Raw genomic sequence first — 27,098 nt, 5'->3', positions numbered from 1 at the left:
GAAGATAGAAGAAGAAACAGGAGTCAATTTAGAAGAGATAGGGGATCCAGTATTAGAATTTAAAAGAGCTTTGGAGGACTTAAGATCAAATAAGGCAGAAGGAATAGATAACATTCCATCAGAATTTCTAAAATCGTTGGGAGAAGTGGCAACAAAACGACTATTGACTCTGGTGTTAGAATGTATGAGTCTGGCGACATACCATCTGACTTTCGGAAAAAAAATATCATCCACACGATTCCGAAGACTGCGAGAGCTGACAAGTGCGAGAATTATCGCGCAATCAGCTTAACGGCTCATGCATCCAAGTTGCTGACGAGAATAATATACAGAAGAATGCAAAAGAAAACTGAGGATGTGCTAGATGAAGATCAGTTTGGCTTTAGAAAAGGTAAAGGCACGACATTGGCAATTCTGACGTTGCGGTTGATATTGGTAGGAAGTCTAAAGAAAAATCAAGACACGTTCATAGTATTTGTCGACCTGGAGAAAGCGTTCGACAATGTGAAATGGTGCAAGATATTCGAAATTCTGAGAAAAATAGGGGTAAGCTATAGAGAGAGACGGGTCATATACAATACGTACAAGAAGAGCCAAGAAGGAATAATAAGAGTGGACGACCAAGAATGAAGTGCTCGGATTAAAACGGGTGTAAGACAGAGTTGTACCCATTCGCCCCTACTATTCACTCTGTACATCGAGGAAGCAATGATGGAAATAAAGGAAAGGCTTAGCAGTGGGATTAAAATTCAAGGTGAAAGGATATCAATGATACGATTTGCTGATGAAATTGCTATCCTGAGTGAAAGTGAAGAAAAATTACATGATCTGCTGAATGAAATGAACAATCTAATGAGTACAGAATATGGATTGAGAGTAAATGGAAGAAAGACGAAGGTAATGAGAAATAATAGAAATGAGAACAGCGAGAAACTTAACATCAAGATTGATGGTTACGAAGTAGATGAAGATAAGGAATTCTGATACTAGGCAGTAAAATAACCAATGACGGACGGAGTATGCAGGACGTCAAAAGCAGACTATCAACGGAAAGAAGGGCATTCCTGGCCAAGAGAAGTGTACTAGTATCAAACACAGGCCTCAATTTGAGGAAGAAATTTCTGAGAATGTACGTCTGGAGAACAGCGTTGTACGGTAGTGAGACATGGACTTTGGGTAAACCACAACAGATGTGGTGCTATACACGAATGCTGAAAATTAGGTAGACTGATAAGGTAAGGAATGGGGAAGTTCTGCGCAGAATCGGAGAGGGAAGGAAATTGTGGAAAACACTGATAAGGAGAAGGGACAGGATGATAGGACATCTGTTAAGACATGACGGAATGACTTCCATGGTACTAGAGGGAGCTGTAGAGGGAAAAAACTGTAGAAGAAGACTGGACTACATCCAGCAAATAATTGAGGACGTAGGTTGCAAGTGCTACTCTGACATGAAGATGGCGTAGGGATAGATAACAAGGTACTTACTACGTCTTACTTCTGTGATTGCCCTTTTTGAAGATATCCATTCCTCTTCAACTGTACTGCCTACTGAGCTATTCCTTATTGCTGTATTTATAGCCTTAGAAAACTTCAACCGTATCTGGTCATTCCTTGGTACTTCCGTATCCCACTTCTTTGTGTATTCATTCTTCCTGACTAATTTCTTAAACTTCAGTCTACTCTTCATCATTAGTATGTCTGCTCCTGAGTACACCTTACAATCCAGTATCTGATTTCGGAATCTCTGCCTGACCGCGATGTAATCTAACTGTAATCACTCCGTATCACCCGGCATTTTCCAAAATTGTTATGATTATTGAACAGAGTATTCGCTATTACTAGATGAAATGTCAGGAACTGGTTCAGTGAACCACCTTCAAGCTGTCTCTCTACCGTTTCAGTGTCGAACGGCACGCGGGAAAAACGAGCACTTAAATTTTTCTGTGCGAGCCCTGATTTCTCTTATTTTATCGCGCCTATCATTTCTCCCTATGTTGGCGGGTGCCAACAGAATGTTTTCGCAATCGGAGGAGAAAACTGGTGATTGAAATTTCATGAGAAGATCCCGTCGCAAAGAAAAACGCCTTCGTTTTAATGACTGCCACTCCAATTCACGTATCGCGTCTATGGCACAATCTCCCCTATTTCGCGATAATACAAAATGAGCCACCCTTCTTTGAACTTTTTCAATATCATTCGTCAGTCCCACCTGATACGGATCCCACACCGCACAGCAATACTCCAGAATAGGGCGGACAAGTATAGTGTAAGCAGTCTCTTTAATAGATCTGTTGCACCTTCTAAGTGTTCTGCGAATGAATCGCAGTCTTTGGTTTGCTTTACTCAGAAAATTATCTATGTGACAGTTCCAATTTAGGTTATTTGTAATTGTAGTCACTAAGTATTTAATTGAATTTACAGCCTTCAGATTTGTGTGACTAATCGCGTAATCGAAATTTGGCGGATTTCTTTTAGTACTCATGTGAATAACTTTCACACTTTTCTTTATTCAGGGTCAATTTCCACTTTCCGCAACACGCAGATATCTTATCTAAATCATTTCGCAATTCATTTTGGTCATCTGACGACTTTGCATGACGGTAAATGACGGCATCATCTGCAAATAATCTAAGAGGGCTACTCAGATTGTCGTATATATAGATCAGGAACAATAGAGGGCCTATAACACTTCCTTGGGGAACGCCGGATATTACTTCTGTTTTACTCGATGACTTTCCGTGTACTACTACGAACTGTGACCGTTCTGCGAGAAAATCACGAATTCAGTCGCACAACTGAGGCGATATTCCATAGGCACACAGTTTGGTTAGAAGACGCTTGTGAGGGACGGTGTCGAAAGCCTTCGGGAAATCTAAAAATATGGAATCAATTTGACATCCCCTGTCGATAGCACTTATTACTTCATGAGCATAAAGAACTAGTTGTGTTCCGCAAGAACGATATTTTCTGAATTTAAAGTCAGTACCGCCATTAGACTGTTGTTTATGTACAGTGTTACATTTACACTTACACAATCATGATTTCGGCTTCAAAGTGTTTTAAGTATTATACATTGCCTAAGATGACATACTGTTAGTCAACTGTCATTCAGTCAAGATGGTATACTCACTGATGAAACAAAGCAGTAGGGTCTGCTAGAAATATCGACTCGTAGACAATGTGTCTAATAGTGTATTTTAATACGACAGAATGCCATCTTAGGCAATGTATAACACTTGAAACACTTGATAATGGCACTTTGAAGCCGAAATCATGATTGTGTAAGTGTAAATTTAAAACTGTAAATAAACAACCGTCTAATGGTGGTGCTGACTTTAAATAAATATATTATGATCGTGGCCCCGCATTATGAAAAAATTATTAGATATTTTATGAATGCGTGCTGAATATGTGTCAGTAAACCGTTTTCTTCGAGTTACTTCATGATGTTCGAATACAGTACATGTCCCAAAACCCTACTGCAAATCGACGTTAGTTAATTCAGCGGAATACTCCTATTTCCCTTTTTCGGTATTGGTGTGACTTGAGCAACTTTCCAGTCCTTAGGTACGGAACTTTCTGTGAGAGAGCGGTTGTATATAGTTGCTAAATATGGAGCTATTGCATCTGGATACTGTGAAAGGAACCTGACTGGTATACCATCTGGATAACAGCAAACTGTCTATTTCCCTATCTCAATTTCTCTTTCACAGAATTTTTCAAATAGCTGCTACACTGATCTAGCACAAGAGCACAAGAAGAGAACTCTTCTTCAATAAAGCACCTTTCCTTCTCTCCCACTTCATACCAGCCTCGTCCATCCAACTCTTGCCATGTACGTGAACAACGCCATCTGGCGGTAATTTCAGAAGGATTCGGCACTGTTTTGCGCTTGAAAATAATCATTGGATTAAGTTTAGTAATGTCAGCAGAACAGGACAACAATGTAGTACAATTTTTCATAGCCACTTGTTTTTGTAGTTACAGTTTCAGAACCTTTCATGGCAACAGGTCTGTTAATCGGCGCAACGAGTGTCGGATGAGTTTCGTTCATATTCGCTATTTGGCGTAGTTACACATGTATAATTTCAATGTTGAATAATAAATCGATAGAAATACAATATTTTCGTTTCATACTCTTGAGGCATTTTCTGGTATATTTTGGTTTTCGTTTGCAGCCTAAGTCCATGACGGTTCATAAATCTGTAGCACCAACCAACTCCATCCTTAAAGCCTGTTAATTTCCACTGTAGCGCTAGCTTACGAGCGTGTGTTTGAATCATTTTTGTATTAATTGCAGTGCCATTTTAACGGTGCCCTTGTCTTGAATCCATTTCAATACATCTTCTAGTTTTGGCTGTTTTTCACTCATTCCTCCATTTGAACATTATCTCGCCAATCGCGAATAGTTTTTTTTCCGTCGGTGGAGGAACGAATTGCAGGTCAGCTGTTTTTTTTTTTCACGTTGTTTTGCATGAGCTGTGACTTCCAATTTATAGCCCGCATCATATGGTTACCTTTTACTTTTTCCATTACGAAACTAGCTGTTAACAAAAGTATTGTATAAATTACTTTCAGTTCAAGCGGACTGGACTGGCACTGTAGACTGCAATGACGCATCACAGGCTAAACAGTGTTCTGGGTTTGAGATGGCGTGGAGCCTGTGAATCCCCGCAACTCCTGTTCGTCGCATCGGTGCACTGCTGCCGCTGCCACGTGAATCCGATGTTGCCAGATACATGTTTCCCGTGGCATCGAATATATGGCCATTTTTAAGACTAGCGGGAATTTTTAAATCGAACACTAAACATTTTGACATTAATTTCCAGTAAGAGACGCACTTGAATTTTGGAGGCAATTTTCCGAAGAAAAAAATTGCGCCTATAGTCCATAAAATACGGGGTAATCAATCGAAATAGACATAGAGGATTAGATGAAATTGTAAATAATTGTGTTGAGGAGAGTTATTGGCTGGTTTTCCGCTATGGATCTCTCTACATCAAGAAAATGCTGTACAGACAGGTGATAGATTTAAAGTGTAGACAAGGCAGCATCTTCAGAACTTGTAAGTGCAGAAACTGATGAATAAAATGAAAAAATGACACATTTTAGTGCTTTTTAAACATCTGTTAATCAAATAAAGCTACACTATGTGATCAAAAGTATTTTGACATCTGGCTGAAAATGACTTACAACTTCGTGGTGCCTTCCATCGGTAATGCTGGAATTCAATATGATGTTGGCCCACCCTTAGCCTTGACGGCAGCTTCCACTCTCGCAGGTGCTGGAAGGTTTCTTGGGGAAAGGCAGCCCATTCTTCACGGAGTGCTGCACTGAAGAGGGGTATCGATGTCGGTTGGTGAGGTATGGCACGAAGACTGCGTTCCGAAACATCCCAAAGGATTCAGGTCAGGATTCAGGTCAGGACTCTGTGCAGGCCAATTCATTACAGGGATGTTACTGTCGTGTAATCACTCCGCCACAGGCCGTGCATTATGGACAGGTGCTCGATCGTGTTGAAAGATGCAATGGCCATCCCCGAACTGCTCTTCAACAGTGGGAAAAAAAAGTGCTTAAAGCATCAATGTAGGCCTGTACTATGATAGAGCCACGCAAAACAACAGGGAGTGCAAGCCCCCTCCATGAAAAACACGACCACACCATAACACCACCGCCTTCGAATTTTCTGTTGGCACTACACGCACTGGCAGATGATGTTCACCAGGCATTCGCCATACCCTCACCCTGCTATCGGATCGCGACATTGTGTACCTTGATTCGTCACTCCACACAACGTTTTTATACTGTCCAATGGTCCAATGGTTACGCTCCTTACACCAAGCGAAGCGTCGTTTGGCATCTATCGGCGTGATGTGTGGCTTCTGAGCGTCCGCTCGACCACGAAATTCAAGTTTTCTCACCTCCCGCCTAACTGTCGTAGTACTTGCAGTGGATCCGGATGCAGTTTGGAATTCCTGTGTGATGGTCTGGATAGATGTCTGCCCACTACGCACTACGACCCTCTTCAACTGTCGGCGGTCTCTGTCAGTCAACAGACGAGGTCGGCCTGTACGCTTTTGTGCTGTACGTGTCCCTTCACGTTTCCAATTTACTATCAAATCGGGCACAGTGCACCCTAGGGATGGTACAGACGTATGACACAAGTGACACCCAATCACCTGACCACGTTGAAAGTCCGTGTGTTCCGCGGAGCGCCTCATTCTGCTCTCTCACGATGTCTAATGACTACTGAGGCCGCTGATTCGGGGTACCTGACAGAAGATGGCAGCACAATGCACCTAATGTGAAAAACGTATGTTTTTGGAAGTGTCCGGATACTTTTGATCATATAGCGTATATGATTGAGATGGGAGGCGTGCTAGGGTAGTTCTTGCAGCTGTGCAAAACCATTAATTCAGGGTGGCATAGTGATTAGCGCATCTGCCTAGTAAGCAGGAGACTAGGGTTCGAATCCCAGCATTGGTACACATTTTCATTCGTCGCTGCAGTCTGCATATACAGGATGGTCCATTCATAGTGACCGGGCCAAATATCTCACGAAATAAGCATCAAACGAAAAAACTACAAAGAACGAAACTTATACGTTTATGACTACTACAGCGCCACATACCACAAAGCGAAAAAAGTGGTCCAGCTAAAACATTCATATTTCTTTACGTACTACATGAATATATAATAAAAAATGGGGGTTCCTATTTAAAAAAACGCAGTTGATATCCGTTTTACCTATGGCAGCGCCATCTAGCACGCCAACCATAGCTCCATCTGGTCCCCCCCCCCCCCCCCCAAGCTAGACAAACTTCGTTCTTTGTAGTTTTTTCGTTTGACCCTTATTTCGTGAGATATTTGGCCCAGTCGCGATCAACGGATCACCCTGTGCATATCACCTCAGTTACGACACTGTTGCAATTCGTGTTATTGCACGCCCTGGAGAGAGGCAAACGTGTAAGTTGAATTACTTTACTTATCTTCATTCATTAAAGCCGTATGGAATGTATTCTCGGGTAACTGATGTTTAAGGAATAACGTCTACGTTGGAAAAAAATAAAGAAATCGTTTTTCTATTGCTCGTAACGCATAATATCGGTTTTGTATTTTAAAGGAATGGGCGTGTGGAACATTGTAAAGGCATAGTTTGCAGTTGTTGTTGTTGTGGTGTTCAGTCCAGAGACTGGTTTGATGCAGCTCTCCATGCTACTCTATCCTGTGCAAGCTTCTTCATCTCCCAGTACCTACTGCAACCTACATCCTTCTGAATCTGCTTAGTGTGTCATCTCTTGGTCTCCCTCTACGATTTTCATCCTCCACGTTGCCCTCCAATACTAAACTGGTGATCCCTTGATGCCTCAGAATATGCCCTACCAACCGATCCCTTCTTCTAGTCAAGTTGTGCCACAAATTTCTCTTCTCTCCAATTCTATTCAGTACCTCCTCATGTGATCTACCCATCTAATCTTCAGCATTCTTCTGTAGCACCACATTTCGAATGCTTCTATTCTTTGCTTGTCTTAACTATTTATCGTCCATGTTTCACTTCCATACATGGCTACACTCCATACAAATACTTTCAGAAACGACTTCCTGACGCTTAAATCTATACTCGATGTTAACAAATTTCTCTTCTTCAGAAACGCTTTTCTTGCCATTGCCAGTCTACATTTTATATCCTCTCTACTTCGACCATCATCAGTTACTTTGCTCCCCAAATAGCAAAACTCATTTACTACTTTAAGCGTCTCATTTCCTAATCTAACTACCGCAGCACCACCAGATTTAATTCGACTACATTCTATTATCCTCGTTTTGCTTTTGTTGATGTTCATCTTATATCCTCCTTTCAAGACATTGTCCATTCCGTTCAGCTGCTCTTCCTTTGTTGTCTCTGACAGAACCTCAAAGTTTTTATTTCTTCTCCATGGATTTTTATTCCTACTCTGAAATTCTTCTTTTGTTTCCTTTACTGCTTGCTCAATTTACAGATTGAATAACATCGGGGAGAGGCTACAACCCTGTCTCACTCCCTTCCCAGCCACTGCATCCCTTTCATGCCCCTCGACTCTTATAACCGCCATCTGGTTTCTGTACAAATTGTAAATAGCCTTTCGCTCCCTGTATTTTACCCCTGCCACCTTCTGAATTTGAAAGAGAGTATTCCAGTTGAAACGTCCCCTTAGAAAAATTTATGAATGACTGTGCTGATAAACCGCGTACATTATTTGATTTTCAAACAGCTTAGCAGAACTGAACGTATGCAGACATTTCGCTCTTTATTCTGATCAACTCTAAACTAACACACAATATTTTTAGCGCAACGCAATCTGAGTTTCAAAAATCCCTACAAAAGAATGGCCCTCACTAACAATAACCTATACCTTTCATGAATGACTTACCTCACAATAATCTTCGTTACTCGAAGTACTACAATACAGCGAGCGCCAATACTGCCAGCTAAATAAAAGATTCTAACTACTGATGTCACTGACTACTGATAGGCATAGTTAGCAAATGAAAGATTTTGATAGAGAACAAACAATGTATTTACCTTAATAGTGTCCAAATGGTCCAAATGGCTCTGAGCACTATGGGACTTAACATCTGTGGTCATCAGTCACCTAGAACTTAGAACTACTTAAACCGAACTAACCTAAGGACTTCACACACATCCATGCCCGAGGCAGGATTCGAACCTGCGACCGTAGCAGTCCCGCGGTTCCGGACTGAGCGCTTAGAACCGCTAGACCACCGCGGCCGGCTTTAATAGTGTTCAGAAGTCATTATATATATATATCAGTTCATGACATCCAGTCTTACAAATTTACTGTCTCTGTCCAAATCATCCGCTCTCAGAACTCCACCATCTCTCTCCCCACATCCACCACTGCTGGTTGCTCACCTCCAACTGCGCAACGCTACGCGCTGTTGACAGCCAACTGCCCAACACTACAATGGCGAATATTACAACAATGCCAACTAGCCACAGACTGCACACAGCACAGCCAGTGATTTTCATACAGAGCGCTAGGTCACGTTACCAACATAAAAACGTAAACTGCTTACTTACACAGTCAACGTTGTCAAAAGCTTAAAGCGAGTATTCCAGCCAACGTTGTCAAAAGCGTTCTCTAAGTCTGCAAATGCTAGAAACGCTGGTTTGCCTTTCCTTAATCTATTTTCTAAGATGGGTCGTAAGGTCAGTAGAGTTTGCAGTATTAATAACAAAATTAAAAAATTGTATTTGGTATTATGTATAAAGTTTTTATTTAAGTACAACAAGCAACCAGAGCCCTTCTGGGACGCTGTGATGACTGAGGTACAATAAATATTGCAGTTATAAAAAAAGAAAGATTACGCTGAGACGACAGGAGGAACTCGGAGAGGAAGATACTCCGCTACGGCGGCTGGAGCAGCCGGCAGACAGTCTTCAGCCCAGGTAGCCGTATCCCGCGGCAGCCGGCTTAGCGTAGGCCGCTGCCGCAGGGGAGGCGAAAGCCGCGGGTGCAGCCGCGTACGGTCCGACTGGGGAAGCGGCGTAGGCTGCGGGGGCGGCGGAGTAGGCGGCCGGCGCGGCGGCGTATGCGGCGTGGGGGGCGGCGTAGGCGTGCGCGGGGGCTGCGTAGGCGGCTGCGGGGGCGGCGTAGGCGGGCGCCGGGGCGGCGTAGGCCGGCGCCGCAGGTGCTGCCGCGTAGTGGCCGGCCAGGGAAAGGGGCGCTGCGGCGGCGTAGTGCGCCGGCTGGCTCCTGAAGAAGTAGTTGTACGGCGCCACCAGGGAGCCTGCTGCTGGTACGGCCACGCCTGCAGAGAGACAATTCCTCAGTAAGCTCTACTCGCGCCTCGCTGTACTGCCTCCTTAACCTGACGAGGGTGGGCTCAGACCTCAGTTAATGTTCAAATGGTTCAAATGGCTCTGAGCACTATGGGACTCAACTGCTGTGGTCATAAGTCCCCTAGAACTACTTAAACCTAACTAACCTAAGGACATCACACACATCCATGCCCGAGGCAGGATTCGAACCTGCGACCGTAGTGGTCGTGCGGTTCCAGACTGTAGCGCCTTTAACCGCTCGGCCACTCCGGCCGGCCTCAGTTAATGTGATGAGTACAATCAGTGCTCGGCCGAGACCGAGGATTGACGTGTGTTTCACGTCTTTTGGACAAAGAACATACCGGGTGATCAAAAAGTCATTGTCTAGATATTGAAAACTTAATAAACCACGGAATAATGTAGATAGAGAGGTAAAAATTGACACACTTGCTTGGAATGACATGGGTTTTATTAGAACCCAAATGGAGGATGGCGCTCCACCCCATATTGCTAGACGCGTGAAAGATCTCTTGCGCGCGTCGTTTGGTGATGATCGTGTGCTCAGGCGCCACTTTCGTCATGCTTGGCCTCCCAGGTCCCCAGACCTCAGTCCGTGCGATTATTGGCTTTGGGGTTACCTGAAGTCGCAAGTATATCGTGATCGACCGACATCTCTAGGGATGCCGAAAGGCAACATCCGACGCCAATGCCTCACTATAACTCCGGACATGCTTTACAGTGCTGTTCACAACATTATTCCTCGACTACAGCTATTGTTGAGGAATGATGGTGGACATATTGAGCATTTCCTGTAAAGAACATCATCTTTGCTTTGTCTTACTTTGTTATGCTAATTATTGCTATTCTGATCCCACATCTGTGGGACGTTTTTTGAACTTTTGTATTTTTTTTTTTTTTTTTTTGTTCCAATAAAACCCCATTTCATTCCAAGCATGTGTGCCAATTTGTACCTCTCTATTATTCCGTGATTTATTCAGTTTTCAAATTTATACTGACTTTTTGATCACCTGGTATATACAGGGTGCGACTAAAGCAATCACTTTGCTTATGAAATACAGTGTGTTCGGAAATTCCCATTACGGATTTCTAGGACGAGTAGGGGGTAATGAGTACATAATATTTTGAATAGGAACTCATGCCTGGAAAGGTACCTGAGCCATGGCGACTGGCGGTAGGGTGTTCTACTTGTATCACTGATATCGATATTCAGCTGTCTTGCTATCTACCCCCCCCCCCCCACACACACACACACACACCACGGTTTTCCGGGTGAACGTATGACGTGGCAATCTCCGGCCGGCGTTCTACGAGCCAACTTGTCTTGAAAACAAGCCCGCGTCCCTAACCGTGCATTGGCCTCGCCGTGCTCGCCGCCCTTGTATTTTGTCGCGCCGGATGTACGCTGCCAATCATTGGGGACCTTGACGTGCAGAACTGCGGTGGGTTCGTCGTCTCACGCTGAACAGCTTCCCAGCTCATCATTAGCAGGCTCCAAGTAACGTATGACTTTTATTCTGTGTTCAACTAAGAAGATTGTTGAAACTTATTGTGGCATGGTTCTGAACTTCGTTCCACAGTGGATGTTTTAAGGAGGCTGATGTTCCTCATTTCGTTTCTCATCATCTGTGGAGTGTATGTTTTGAGTGGTTTCCATGCAAATTCTAACTTGTTTTAGGAAATATTGACCGCTTTGGCACTGGTTGCGGTTGTGTACGCATCCGGCAGCCGTGGAGTTAATGGTTTAATCATTTGTTACGGCAGGATTTGGTATGCTTATTTAATGTTGAAAGTGCCTTAAGGCAACTGGAATTGATCTCTAAGTTTCCTGCTAATTTACTGGGAGACGGGTAATGTTAGAGTATTGCTCCATAAGAATTTGGGGGCATGCTTATTATATATTCCAGTGTGGCTCTGATTTGACCTTGTTTTCATTGCAATCTATTTGTACTGCAGGCCATTGGTTAAGTCTGCTCGTTTCCTGGCGTCTGTGCAGTTATGGATTCTCGTCAGGACCACTCATTGTGAGGCCGGTTGGACTATATATAAATATATACCGCCTAGCTTGCTTCCAAATACTGCTGTGGGCCTTAACGCCGATCTCCAAAGTTAAGTGCAATTTGGGAATCATTCTGAGTCATTATGTCCGTTAGTTAAGCGAGGCCACTTAGTTAAAATTAGCGTTTCTGTAAGTCATTTTACTGGTTGAGTTATTACTAGCCATTCTTATTTAACACTTATGTTAATCATTTTTGTATCTTTAATGAATGCGCAACTTGTTATTTTTCCTGTGTGCCACTTTTGCGACCTTGGTTGGCCCACTTTGCACTTTTAGTATAAGTGTGTTTCACTCTGGACCTTTATGTGGGCAGTTCAGTTTTATTAAGCTTTAAGATTTTGTTACTTTAATGAAGTTGTGGTATTACGTGGCTGTGTAACTTTGGGTTCGAAGTGTATAGTGCTACTAGTCAGTTGAGATATGGTTAAACAAGAACGACTGTTTATCATTCATCATTTCACCGTGCCTACTATCTACGATTTTGGTTGCGCAAGCAAAATATGATTCTCTTTCGTGTTTATGTAATTCAATTAAAGTAAAGATTTGTATCTTGCATCAGTAAGAGGGCAAAGGTCCGAATTGAAGTTTATAATAGAATCTATTTTGAGCAAAATTAAAATTGTAAAACAATCACAAGCTCGCCCATCACTAGTGACCCTGGGCTTCCTATTTCTTTGAAGTAACTGTGGTGAGATTGTAATTTTTGATTTTCTAAAGAATTGAGTAGTACCGCGGTTCAGTGCCGTTTCCGCTTTGACAGTTTCAGATCAGAAATTTAACTCATCCATTTCACTTGAGAAACTGAATTAAGCATGACGCAATACAATTATTAGGTAACGTAACATCCATTTTCACATAAACACATTTGTTCGTATTAACATTTAAACATTACGTGTTTACAAAATTCCAAAACAAAAAAGAACCCAGCGTGCTGTATGTACAGAACAGTACTGATCCATTACAACAGTGACTAGATGTGGCGACCTCTAACATTGTTACAGACATTATACCTACGAAGGATGTTCTGGTATACACTCTCCATCCCACCTGGTGTCTCATCAGTTTCTAGTAAAGTGGACAGTACTCGAGCCAGCAAATCTTCTTCTGTCTCTACAGGAGGCAGACATTGAGTGACATCAAATGTCTACCTTAACTTAGTACACGTTATTCCGTCTACTGTATTGTATACCAGGTCAAGAAACTCTGAGACTTTTCTCTTTCCGTTAGCAGACATGGAGGCGTTACACATCTGAATTGAAACCGTACATTTCCAGACATGGGTTCCTATTCGCAATATTATGTACTCACTCCCCTCTACAAGTCCCAGAGGTTTCTAATGGGAATTTCCGAACACCCTATATACGTATAGACTGAAATGTTAACTGCTACATTTCAGGTTGGCTGCAATGAAACAATGATAACTCGCAACTGCTGTTCACCACTGGCGTTAGTGTTCAAAATGGTGGCACCCACAATAGGAAAAGCTCACTGTGTCATAGAACACACTAAAACATCATCAGCAATCGTTGTTGAAAGGTATTTTGGGACCAAGTTTGGGAAAGTAGCATCACATGATCACAACATGGCTACATCTACATCTACATCTACATCTGCATCTACATTCATACTCCGCAAGCCACCTGACGGTGTGTGGCGGAGGGTACCTTGAGTACCTCTATCGGCTCTCCCTTCTATTCCAGTCTCGTATTGTTCGTGGAAAGAATGATTGTCGGTATGCCTCTGTGTGGGCTCTAATCTCTCTTATTTTATCCTCATGGTCTCTTCGCGAGATATACGTTGGAGGGAGCAGTATACTGCTTGACTCCTCGGTGAAGGTATGTTCTCGAAACTTCAATAAAAGCCCGCACCGAGCTACTGAGCGTCTCTCCTGCTGAGTCTTCCACTGGAGTTTATCTATCATCTCCGTAACGCTTTCGCGATTACTAAATGATCCTGTAACGAAGCGCGCTGCTCTCCGTTGGATCTTCTCTATCTCTTCTATCAACTCTATCTGGTACAGGTCGCACACTGGTGAGCAGTACTCAAGCAGTGGGCGAACAAGTGTACTGTAACCTACTTCCTTTGTTTTCGGATTGCATTTCCTTAGGGTTCATCCAATGAATCTCAGTCTGGCATCTGCTTTACAGACGATCAACTTAATATGATCATTCCATTTTAAATTACTCCTAATGCGTACTCCCAGATAATGTATGGAATTAACTGTTCCAGTTGCTGACCTGCTACATTGTAGCTAAATGATAAGGGATCTTTCTTTCTATATATTCGCAGCACATTACACTTGTCTACATTGAGATTCAATTGCCATTCCCTGCACCATGCGTCAATTCGCTGCAGATCCTCCTGCATTTCAGTACAATTTTCCATAGTTACAACCTCTCGATATACCACAGCATCATCCTCAAAAAGCCTCAGTGAACTTCCGATGTTATCCAAAACGTCATTTATGTATATTGTGAATAGCAACGGTCGTACGACACTCCCCTGTGGAGTAAATATTGATTTTTATCGTGCGTACTGAACTACGTGTCATTGTTATTTTAGGTACACTGTACTTTCACGATATTTAAAATAGAAAGTCAAAGCAAATTTTATTCTTTTAATTATTAACTTGTCAAAGTAGTAAACTAGGAAAATTTACCAATTTGTTGTTTGTATATTTTTTAAAAAATATTTTTTTAGACGTCAATGTTTTCTCCTAACTATTTAAGAACATGCTCCAGCTTAAAATATTTAATACATTCTTGAGTAATGTTTGTCATTGTCTAGATATTATTATTCATGCAATTTTTAGCCTTAATATTGGATGAGGTAATGATGCAATACTGTTGATTATGGAAAATTGAAACTTAAGATTTCCATGTAATTTTTTTCTCAATGAAAACATGTCAAAACATTCCAGCTCCATTATCTTGCTGATTGTAAGCGTCCTTTTCATTTTATTTAGTTTTCCTTCTTTTCTTTGTTATTATGCCTCCTTTTTCATGCACTCAGCGAAACTTTTAGGCCTAATATCACCTGGCTGCGGCGTAACAATTCCGTAATTTTACGATTTCCAACAACACCGGAAAATATACGACTGCAATGAAACTTCTTCGTATCTGGCATTTTATGATGTAAAATTGTCAAAATACTTAGTCGCAACAACAAGTTCTCAACACGAATGCACGCGAAAGTTATAAGCAAACTCAAGTAATCTACTTGTATCGGCAGAAAGACCGAGTGCAACAAATCCCTGCTCATAGTAAATCGATATATTCTTCAAGGCTATTATACACCCGAGTTGCTATGGAAACAGCGGCGCCAGAATTAAATAACTAGACATTATGGGCAAGGTTTTGTATTTGACAGCAGTATGGCAGCTAGGCATTCAGTCCCTGCGTTTCTTTACAAAGCCATTTATGTCCGAAAATGAGAGGTAATATACATTAGTTATGTATCTTTAGAATTTTTCTAAATAAAAACTGTACATTTTGAGGGCCCTCATGATGTCCAGGTCCTCTTAAGTGAGGCGATGCTGATTAGTAAGTGAGACACTGTAAGTAGTAATTGTGTTTTGCTACTTGGACAGCAAAATGACTGACGACAGACGAAGTATAGACGATGTAAACTGCAGATTGGCTATAGCAAGAAAAGCTTCTCTGAGAAAGAGAAATATTTTAACATCCAATATAATTTTAGTGTCTCTAGGAAGTCTTTTCTGAAAGTATTTGTTAGGGCTGTAGTCTTGTATAATAAGCAACACAGGCAAGAAGAGATTTGAAGCTTCTAAAATGCGGCGCCCCAGAAGAATATCCAAAATTAGACTGATAGGTCAAATAACTAAGGAAGGAATTGAATTGATGTGGTCTTTAATTCGACGGCTGATTTGATAGAGCTTTCCGTGCTACTCTGTACTTTACAAGCCTCTTCATCTCCGCAAAACTAGCGCAACATACGCATCCATTTCGACTTGCTTACGGTGTTGAAGCCTTGATCTTTACAATTTTTACCAGCCCCCCCAACCGCCCCCCCACTCATACACACGTTCTTTGCCAAATTGACAGTTCCTTGATGCCCCAGGATAGGTCTCAACAACTGATCCCTTCTTTTAGTCCAGCTATGCTATAAATTTCTTTTCTACCCAACTGGATTCAGTACCTACCCAGTTGCCGCTCCATCTATCCATCTAATCTTTAGCACTCCTCTATAATACCACGTTTTCAGGTCTTCTATTCTCTTCTTATTGAAATGTATATTGTCCATATTTTATTCCCATGCAAGACTACACTCCAGACAAATATCTTCAGAAACGAGTTCCTAACACTTAAATTTATATTAGGTGTTCACCAGTTTCTCTTTTGCAGAAATGTTTTTCTTGCTATTGCCGGCCTGCATTTTACTTCTTCCCTACTACGACCAACATCAGTTACCTTGCTGCCCAAAGAACAAAACTCACCTATTATTTTTAAAGTCTCGTTTCGTATTGTAATTCCCTCACCATCGTCTGACATAATGAGACATCATTCCACTGTCTTTGTTTTACTTTTTTCTCTGTTCATTTTATAACCTTATTTCAAGACACTATCCATTCTGTTCAACTGTCTTCGAAATCGTTAGCCGTCCTTGACAAAAATAGGATGGCATCGGAAAACCTCAAAGTTTTTATTTCTTCTTTCTGAACTTTACTTTCCTTTCGAAATTTCTCTATGGCTTCGTTCACAGCTGGCTCGATTCACAGATTGAATAAGATCCGGGATAGACTACAACCCTGCCTCGCTCCCTTCTCAATCACTGCTTCCCTTCCATGACCATCGGCTCTTATAATTGCAGTCCGGTTGCTTTACAAGTTGTAAGTACCTTTTGGTCCCTGTGTTGTATCCCTGTTACCTTCAAAATTTCAATGGTTGCACTTCAGTCCATATTGTGAAAAGCTTTCTCTAGATCTGCAAATGCTGTTATTGTAGGTTTGCCTTTCTGCACTCAATCTTCTAAGATAAGTCGTAGGTTCAGTACTGTGTCACGTGGTCCTACATTTCTCCAGAACACAAAATGATGTTCCCCCAGATCGGCCTCTATCAGTTTTTCCACTCTTCTGTGTAACACGCGTCAGTATTTTGCAACAATGAGCTATAAAACTGATGGCACAATAATATTCACACCTTGTCTTCTTTAACGCTGGAACTGTTATTTTCTTCCTTAAGTCTGAGGGTATTTAGTCTGTCTTATATACGAGGCGTGTTTTTAAGTAAGGTCCGTTTGAACATAAGTACACAACGAAAAGTTATTTCAAAAAACTAAATTTAGTTTCAGAAAGTGCATACGTCACTCTATTTTTCGACATAGTTGCCAAGTTTGTTCAAACACTTATCATACCTCTCAACCAATTTTAAAATACCCTCTTCATAAAAACTTGCCGTCTGCTCCGATAACCAAGAGTTCACTGCCGTTTTCACGTCGTCGTCATCATTGTAACGGTTGCCACTGAGGTGTTGTTTGAGGTGGAAGAACAGATGGTAATCGCTCGGCGCAAGGTCAGGACTGTAGGGTGGGTGGTCCAAAACTTCCCAGCCAAAACTGTCCAATAAATCGCGGGTCTGACCTGCAGTGTGAGGTCTTGCATTGTCATGGAGAAGGACAATTCCCTTTGTCAGCATGCCGCGTCTTTTGTTTTGAAACGTTCTGCTTAGCTTTCTCAGCGTATGGTTTGGCAGTATGCTTCTGTATTGATAGTGGTTCCTCGTTGCATGAAGTCGACCAACAAAACACCATGCCTATCCCAAAACACCGACACCATGATTTTGCGCTGGGACAGAGTCTGTTTGGCCTTCACCTTTACAGTTTACAGGCGAGTGTGTGTGTCTACATTCCATGCTCTATTGCTTCGATTCGGGCGTGATACGCGAAATGCATGTTTCGTCTGCAGTTACGATCTGACTCAAGAAGCCGTAACCTTCTTCGTGATAACGAGTGAAGAACTTCATCGCACACTCAAATGTGTGGTTTTTGTTGTCCTCTGTTAGGAGTTTCGGGACCCAACGGGAGCACAGTTTCCTAAACTTTAGGTGTTTAGAAACAGCGTTGTAAAGGACTGATCTCGACACGTCAGGAAATTCTTTTGAGAGACCTGTTATTTATGAAGCGCCTGTTCTCACGAATCCTCGCTTCAACTGCAGCCACCAAATCGTCTGTAATCAAAAAAGGGCGTCCAGAGTGGTCCTCATCATGGACGTTGTCACGGCCATCTTTGAATTCTCGTACCCACTTATGCTCTTTGTTTTCACTCATAACAGTATCACCGTACACTTCGAAAATCTGTCGATGAATTTCTGCAGCAGACGGGTTCCTTGCTGACAAAAACCATATCACTGAGCGAACCTCACACGCGGCGGGCGAGTTGATAGTTTTAAACGTTTTGAAAGCACAGAACAGTGCTGTACAGGTTATCTACAGAGCTGAAACAGAGCACAGTTGTTCCGAGGCATGCCGGTACACGACGCACGCGCTCGTTGCGGTATGCACGCGAACTACTAGTGTCTACAACAAAACGGACCTTACTTATAAAAAAAACACGCCTCGTATCTAGCAAACCACTCAACTCTCCCAAGGATCTCAATAATTCTGAGATGTCTTCTACGCAGTGGGGTGGTACTGAATAAAACTGGGGAAAAGAGGAAGTCACGAAACAGTTGGCTAAAATAAGGAATCAGTTGTTAGTGCACATCCCCGAGCCGTAGTCGTGTCCGGCTCTTCGAAAAGCACGCGAGGCGGAGTGCTTTCGCTTCGCGTCCAGTGTTTGCGGTGGCGCTTTCGGTTTGGCGCGCTGTTTGGATCGCTACCGCCCTCTGGCGGGAGGTGGAGCAAGTGTAGGGTCGCGTGACGATCGGGGAGTGGGTACTGGGCGGTGACCGAGAGAGGTGGTGGCGCGAGCGGGACCCTGCTGTTGGGGGTCTTCAACTGCTCGCCACATGCTTTGGCCGGCCTCTTGGCTGTCAGGGGCTGAGTCTGCCTCACACGCATGTACGTGGCTTATGAAGCTTAGAAGCCGTGGTGCAGGAGATCAGCGCGTGGGACCGTAAGTCTTCTTATCGGCCGTGAAACCACTGGCAGCGGTTGGCTATGACGAGAATTTGGAAGTGCGACATGTTCCCGGCGCTGGTTTTCAAGTTCTTGTGAAGTGTGTGAGTTTCTTCACCAGTGGTTTTGTTGGGGTCTTCCCACCACAGTTTTCGTTTGCCTGTCCATGGGAGTGTGGTAATTGCTCCTTGGTCGGTCCGTTTTCATTCACACCTCAATTGGGTGATTCAGGTTTGGTGTCGCTGGTCTCTGTGGTTCGGAATCTGTGCAGGCACCGCCCTTGCTACATCTTCTGGTTTTGAGTATCTCGGGGAGGTGGCGGCTTGTAATGGAAGTTTTGGGGCTGATCTGCTGTGGCCCTGTAGACCACCAATAACTATTCCGCCTATTGCGATCTGGGCCCCTTTACACGTGTCACACCCTCATCGAGCTAAGGAATTTTTTGTTTTTGGGGTACCGCCTTTAATGTGAAAGTTTGTGTGCTGGCTTATTCACATTTATCTTGTAACAAATATAAGTTTTGTAACTGGTGAGAGGCAACTATTTTTGCTTAGTACAAGCTAGCTACTTAAAGTTTGTTTTTGGAATTGTTCCCTTATTGGTATAACAAGTTTAAAATTTCCTATTGTTAACGTTAAATCTTGCAATATCCTTACACAGAGCTATTTTTAAGAGTTTCTTTAAGTGTTGTCTTATATATATATATATATATATATATATATATATATATATATATATATATATACTAAAATCTCATTATTGGCAAGTTGTTAATGTCATACCTGGTAATCTCCTTCTGATAATGAAAATTGTCAAGCTATTTGAAAATGTTTGGAAAATTTTTTTTAAACAAATGCCAGACTTAACAAAATTTATTACTGAAAGCTTTTTAAAATAAAAGATAACCTTATCAATGTGTGTTTTTTCACCAGCACCTCCTGGCCCCTACTTCCACGATAACGTTTTTGGAATAAGATGTGTATTTAAGTTGTTGTTTGTGAATCGCCCTAATTGACGGTTCAATCCCGATGCATCAAAGAATTGTCAGTTTAGGTGATGTGAAAAAGTGTGGGCGTCAAACTGTAGAGGTAGACCGTGGCATCGCTACAGTGGAAGTACGCTGCAGTAATGTAGAAATGGAGAGCCTTGCACAGGCCAGACTAGCACAGAGAGATGTGTGGACTGTAGACCGCTACAGAAGTGATTTGCAGGGCGCGAGTACTGACCTGGTAGTCCGTAGCCCAGCGAGGCGATGCCCCTCTTCGGCTTGGAGTCGCGGAACTGCAGCTGCGCGTCGCACGTGGCCAGGAGCACGGACAGCGACATCTGGAAACGGAACGGGGGAGTCCCCACTTGTCACAGAGTCACAGCAAATCCCCACTTGTCACAGAATCACAGCAGCATGGAGTCATGAAATACACACACACACACACACACACACACACACACACACACTTGAACATGTATAAAGGATCACCACTTTAGGAAATGTGGTGGTGTGTTGCATGTAGGTAGAATCACTGATGAGGACGTTTGGAAACGTGGGAAATCCCATTTCTTTCAGAATCATAGGAGCATAGAATCTCAAAAGACACACACGCACACACACACACACACACACACACACACACAAACAAGATCATCGCATGGTAATTACAGATGTGACCCGAAGCAGAAACAGACACACCTGGGAACAGGACTAATCAAGGCTTCAACATTTACATCTACGTATATATAGGATCATCCATAAGCCTGGTTTGCTAGTCTTGACGATGACAATTACATCTCGAATAAGGAATAAACAGGATTCAAAAGAAAGTATCTTCCGAAGTATTGAAATAATAGTAAAATTATTAGCGAGGCCAAAGGTCTGAATGAAAACAATCACTTCTTTGGAAAACGAATGAACATAAATATCGCCTGAATTCAGAAGGCCTTTTGAAAGAAAAGAAACGCTGCTGGAAAATACCACTAAGTAGTAAATGCACAATGCACCGTGCTAGCTACAGTTCAAGTCTTAACAGACCGAATTATAGTTATGTACAATCAGACACAGCACGAGTTAAAATCCTAGAAGGATATTTCAGTTTCAGAGTTCCAATACCATTAAACGAAGACAAGAAATTTTACAAGTACACTAACTGATCACTGACATGAAACACGGCATCCTCATTGTAGAGGCCCCAAAGTGAATTCCTGATTCATGTTATGCGACAGCATTCGGCGCGTGGCCCAAAATGCACACTCGGAGCGAACTGCTCATCGTTGCTCGAGCGCCAGCCTAAACACAGTTCGGGCGCCAGGAAACAGTACGCACTACTTTCTGTCACGTGGTCCACAGAAGAGGAGAGGTCCATAGCGCCAGGAACCTCTATCGGCGACTGGGATGCCGTCTGGTCGCAGGACGAATCGTGGTCGTCTTGCCTCTGTCTGCAGGGAGGTTGGCCCCTAATAGTTATGTGGCTGCTTCCCTCGAGTGTCACGGTGGTTGCCGGATGGGTAGGGGCAAGGCTTACCCACAGCATGAAGTACACTGAAGATCCAAAGTAACTGGTACACCAGCCTAATATCGTGTAGGGCCCCGGGAGCACGCAGAAGTGCCTCAACACGACTTGGCATGGACTCGACTAATGTCTGAAGTTGTGGTGGATGGAACTGACCACCACGAATCCTGCGGGACTGTCTATGAATCCGTAAGAGTACGACGGGGTAGAGATCTCCTCTAACAGAAAGTTGCAAGGCATCCCAGACATGCTCAATTATGTTCATGTCTGGAGAGTTTGGTGGCCAGCGGAAGTGTTTAAACTCAGTAGGGTGTTCCTGGAGCCACTCTGTAGCAATTGTGGACATGTGCGATGTCGGATTTTCCTGCTGGAATTACCCAAGTCCGTCGGAATGCACAATGGGCGTGAATGGATGCAGGTGGTCAGACAGGATGCTTAAGTACGTGTCACCTGTCAGAGTCGTATCTAGAAGTATCAGGGCTCCCATAACACTCCAACTGCACACGCCCCACACCATTATAGAGCCTCCAGCAGCTTGAACAGTCCACTGCTAACACGGTGGATCTACAGATTCATGAGTTTCTCTCCATATCCGTACACGTCCATCTGCACGATACATTTTGAAACGAGACTCGTCCGACCAGGCAACATGTTTCCCGCTATCAACAGTCCAACGTCGGCGTTGACGGGCCCAGGCGAGGCGTAAAGCTTTGTGTCGTGCAGTCATCAAGGCTACACGAGTGGGCCTTCGGCTCCGAAAGCCCATATCGATGATGTTTCGTTGAATACTTCGCATGCTGACACTTGTTGATGGCCCAGCATTGAAATCTGCAGCAATTTGCAGAAGGGTTGCACGTCTGTCACTCTGAACGATTCTCTTCAGTCGTCGTGGGTCCTGTTCCAACAGGATCTTATTCTGGCCGTATCGATGTCGGAGATTTGATGTTTTACCTGATACCTGATATTCACGGTACACTCGTGAAATAGTCGTACGGGAAAATCCCCAATTCATTGCTACCTCGGAGATGATGTGTCCCATCTTCTTGTACGCTGACTATAACACCAAGTGCAAAGTCACTTAAGTCTTGATAACCTGCCATTGTAGCAGCAGTTACGCATCTAACAACTTCGCCAGACACATGTTGTCTTATGTAGGCACTGCTGACAGCAGCGCCGTATTTTGCCTGTTTACGAATCTGTGTGTTTGAATATGCATGCCTATACAAGTTTCTTTGGCGATTCAGTGTATCTCTAAATAGTAAATGCACAATGCACCGTGCTAGCTACAGTCCAAGTCTTGACGGGACATTCCAAATTAAAGATCTTGACAATTTTAGACAGCACGAGTTAAAATCCCAGATGGATATTTCAGTTTCAAAGTTCCAGCATGATTAAACACAGTCAGGTCCAGGGTAGAAACGAAGATAAGTGATCACTAGCTGATAACTGGCATGAAACATAGCATCATCTTTGCGGTGGCGCCAAAGTGAGTTCCCGATTGATGTAATGCGACAGCATACGGCGCCTGGCCCAAGAAGCTCACTCGGAGTGACTCCTCGTCGTGGCTCGAGCGCCAGTCTAAGCACAGTTCGGGCGCTAGGGTGCAATAGGCACTACAATATTGTCATGTGGCCCACAGAGGAGAATAAATCCACGGTGCCAGAAACCTCTGTCGGCGCCTGGGATGCCGTCTGGTGGCCGGACGGATCTGTTCGAGTTGCGTCTCTCTGCAGGAAGGCTGTCTAATAGTTACGTGAGTGCTTCCCTCGAGTGCCATGGTGGTTGACGGATGGGTAGGGGCAAGGCTTACCCGCAACGAAAAGTACCTCCGAGGTTTCGGAAAACGACTGCGCGAGAAGTACAAGCCAGAGAAATATGAGAAATATCAGTGGATAGAGCATCTGTCCATGTTTCGATTCGCAATTCTCGACGTGGTGTAGTTAGAGTGCTCCAGTTGGGATAGGCGAGGAAGAACAGGTGGACAAAACATCCGCTCCGTATTTTCAAAGTTCGCGCCTGCAGGTAGGCAACCCAGTGAACAGATTTCCAAAGCGGGCTTCTCTCGTTGCTACTTCCCGGCAGCAGCGGCGTCAGTGAATTGTACACACATGCCCTACTACCTGTACTGCTGATCTTTGTCGCATCACAAATCGTGTCCGTATTTATCACTTGTTGGTTAAGAACTTGCGGAGACTTTCTATCCACTTGTTTTTTGACTATTTTCTCCAAGTCTTGTAGTTTATGTGCACTCCTCTTCAGAAACCCTGGAGCTACTGGGTGGTTCAAATTAAAGTACAGCTGCTCACTGGGGTCCACAGCCCGCTATAATTGTATGGGAGCGAATCTTGCTAGATTTGCTCATGCGTTAATGCGGAACAGATTTACGCTGGAAAACAAATTAGTTCCAATGTTGGCAAACCTGGCGCTGTACACTGTTTGCATGGCGGAATGACATCTACGCTGTCATTTGACAAGTCATAATCTGAGTGAACAGTATAGCTACTCAGAAGAGATGGTGTGCACTGTTAATGAAACTGCTTTATGTGAACGGCAGCAATTACATTGCCGCACTGGGAGAGTCCCGCCAGGCACGAAACACAACTTTGTCACAAGAACCAATATTCAACCCGTTGCGTGATCTTTCCATATGCACAGAATGTATATGGTGCTACTCCCACCTGTCCTATGTGGTTAAGGTGAAATGCTAATCACTTGCATATTTACAGCTATATCTACATTCCGAAAGTCGCCTTATGGTGTATGGCGGGGAGTACTTCGTATACCACTGTCGCTTTTCCTCTTTCCTACCTGGCTAGAGTTGCTGCCTAGGGATCACGGTGTCTCGGGTTCGATTCCCGGCCGGGTTGGGGAATTGCTCTGCCTGGAGATTGGGTGTTTATGTTGTTCTCATCATCATCATTCGTGACAGTGGTTAAATTGGAATGTGAAAAAATTGGATTGTGTGAAAATTGGGCTTTGTACGGGCGTTGAGCGCCCCACAAACCAAACATTATTATCATCATCATCTTTCCTGTCCCAGCCGCGAACGATTCAAGGGAGCAGGTAAGCCTCTATGAAGTTCTGAATCTTCCTCATTTTATCTTCATGTCTTTTCGCGAGATATACGTACGGGGAAGTAATATATTGGTTTACTCTTCAGGAATGTACGCGCTTGGAACTTTAACAGTAAAGTACGCCGTGATGCAGAGAGCCTCGCTGCCATTGGAGTTCTCTGACTATCGCCGTGACGCTCTCGAGCTTGCTAAGTAAACTTATAACGAAACGTGCTGCTCTTCTTTGGATTTTCTCTAATTCGTCTACTAGTCCTATCTGATACGGATCTCATATTGTGGAGCAATTTTCAGGTTTCGGTCAAGCGAGTGTTTCGTAAGGGACTTCCTTTGTTAATGGATTACATTTAGTGAATCTCAGGGAGAAGGGGTGGTGACAGGAAAGGCATCTATAGGTGAACCACATCTTCCCAAAATTCTACCAGTGAACCGAAGACGAGTATCCGCCATTACTGCCATTACATGCTTGTCCCACTTCATATCGCTCTGCAATGCTACGCCCAAATACTTAATCGACGTGGCTGTGTCAAGCGCTACACTACTAATGGAGTATTCAAACATTACGGGATTCTTTTTCCTATTCATCTGCATTAATTTACATTTATCTATATTTATAGTTAGCTGCCATTCTTTACACCGATCACAAATCCTGTCCAAGTCATCTTGCATGCTCCTACAGTCACTCAACGACGACACCTTCCCGTAGACCACAGCATCATCAGCAAACAGCCGCACATTACTATCCACCCTATCCAAAAGATCATTTATGTAGAGACACCAGTTTAATAAGTCACAGCTGCAATATACTAACGCGAATTCTTTACAGACGAATGGAAAAACTGATAGAAGCCGACCTCGGGGAAGATCAGTTTGGATTCCGTAGAAATGTTGGAACACGTGAGGCAATACTGACCCTACGACTTATCTTAGAAGAAAGGTTAAAGGAAGGCAAACCTACGTTTCTAGCATTTGTAGACTTAGAGAAAGCTTTTGACAATGTTGACTAGAATACTCTCTTTCAAATTCTGAAGGTGGCAGGGGTAAAATATAGGGAGCGAAAGGCTATTTACAATTTGTACAGAAACCAGACGGCAGTTCTAAGAGTCGAGGGGTATGAAAGGGGAGCAGTGGTTGAGAATGGAGTGAGACAGGGTTGTAGCCTATCCCCGATGTTATTCAATCTGTATATTGAGCAAGAAATAAAGGAAACAAAAGAAAAGTTCGAAGTAGGTATTAAAATCCGTGGAGAAGCAATAAAAACTTTGAGGTTCGCCGATGACATTGTAATTCTGTCAGGGACAGCAAAGGACTTGGAAGAGCAGTTGAACGAAATGGACAGTGTCTTGAAAGGAGGGTATAAGATGAACATCAACAAAAGCAAAACGAGGATAATGGAATGTAGTCGAATTACGTCGGGTGATGCTGAGGGAATTAGATTAGGAAATGAGACACTTAAAGTAGTAAAGGAGTTTTGCTATTTGGGGAGCAAAATAACTGATTATGGTCGAAGTAGAGAGGATATAAAATGTAGATTGACAATGGCAAGGAAAGCATTTCTGAGGAAGAGAAATTTGTTAACATCGAGTATAGATTTGAATGTCAGGAAGTCGTTTCTGAAAGTATTTGTATGGAGTGTAGCCATGTACGGAAGTGAAACGTGGACGATAAATAGTTTAGACAAGAAGAGAGTAGAAGCTTTCGAAATGTGGTGCTACAGAAGAATGTTGAAGATTAGATGGGTAGATCACATAACTAATGAGAAGGTATTGAATAGAACTGGGGAGAAGATGAACTTGTGGCACAACTTGACTAGAAGAAGGGATCGGTTGGTAGGACATGTTCTGAGACATCGAGGGATCATCAATTTAGTACTGGAGGGCAGCGTGGAGAGTAAAAATCGTAGAGGGAGACCAAGAGATGAATACACTAAGCAGATTCAGAAGGATGTAGGCTGCAGTAGGTACTGGGAGATGAAGAAGCCTGCACAGGATAGAGTAGCATGGAGAGCTGCATCAAACCAGTCACAGGACTGAAGACCACAACAACAACAACAACATCTCTGGGGCACTCCAGATGATAACCTCACCTCCGATGAAGACTCACCATCGAGGACAACGTACTGGGCTCTATGTCGAAAGGAACACTGCATCGTAATTTGGAATAATACTGGCACTGCAATATCGTACCCAGATAACTGTCCAAAACAAAAATACACAAGAAAACAGTATAAAAATATGGCGACCTGTGAGGGAACGTGAAACACTTACGAGAGCGGCGACTGCGGCTTTGCGGGCGGTGGACACCATGGCTGCTGCTGAGCGGTGCTTGAGCGGAGAGGTGCTGGTGCGAGCCGAAGGGGGCGATGTGGCCTCGGGGCCCGGCCCCAGCTTTTATATCAAACGGCCCGCGCGGCGGGAGGAGAAAGAGCCGAGGAAAGTAAAAACACTTTTACCGCGTTGGCAGGCGACGCCGGCCGACGCCGCCAGGGCGAAAGCGCCCGCGCGCCGTCCACGTGCGCGTCATCGGCGCCGCGGCGCGGTGCGCCA

General features: G+C 43.5%; 1 protein-coding gene across 1 annotated transcript; it reads right to left on the bottom strand.

Annotated features, from left to right (window-relative positions):
* Nucleotides 1-9,445: 9,445 nt before the first annotated feature.
* LOC124550754 (cuticle protein 16.5-like) lies at nt 9,446-26,858 on the bottom strand. The gene is made up of 3 exons (XM_047125477.1): nt 26,820-26,858; nt 20,204-20,303; nt 9,446-9,816 (listed from the first exon to the last, which is right to left on the bottom strand). The coding sequence occupies exons 1-3, from the start codon at nt 26,856-26,858 to the stop codon at nt 9,446-9,448; spliced, it is 510 nt and encodes a 169-aa protein (XP_046981433.1).
* Nucleotides 26,859-27,098: the final 240 nt, after the last annotated feature.

This window comes from Schistocerca americana, chromosome 9 (genome assembly GCF_021461395.2).
Source record: "Schistocerca americana isolate TAMUIC-IGC-003095 chromosome 9, iqSchAmer2.1, whole genome shotgun sequence".
NCBI lineage: Eukaryota > Metazoa > Arthropoda > Insecta > Orthoptera > Acrididae > Schistocerca > Schistocerca americana.
The sequence above is the reverse complement of the archived record's forward strand: the minus strand, read 5'-3'. Positions and strand labels throughout refer to the sequence as shown.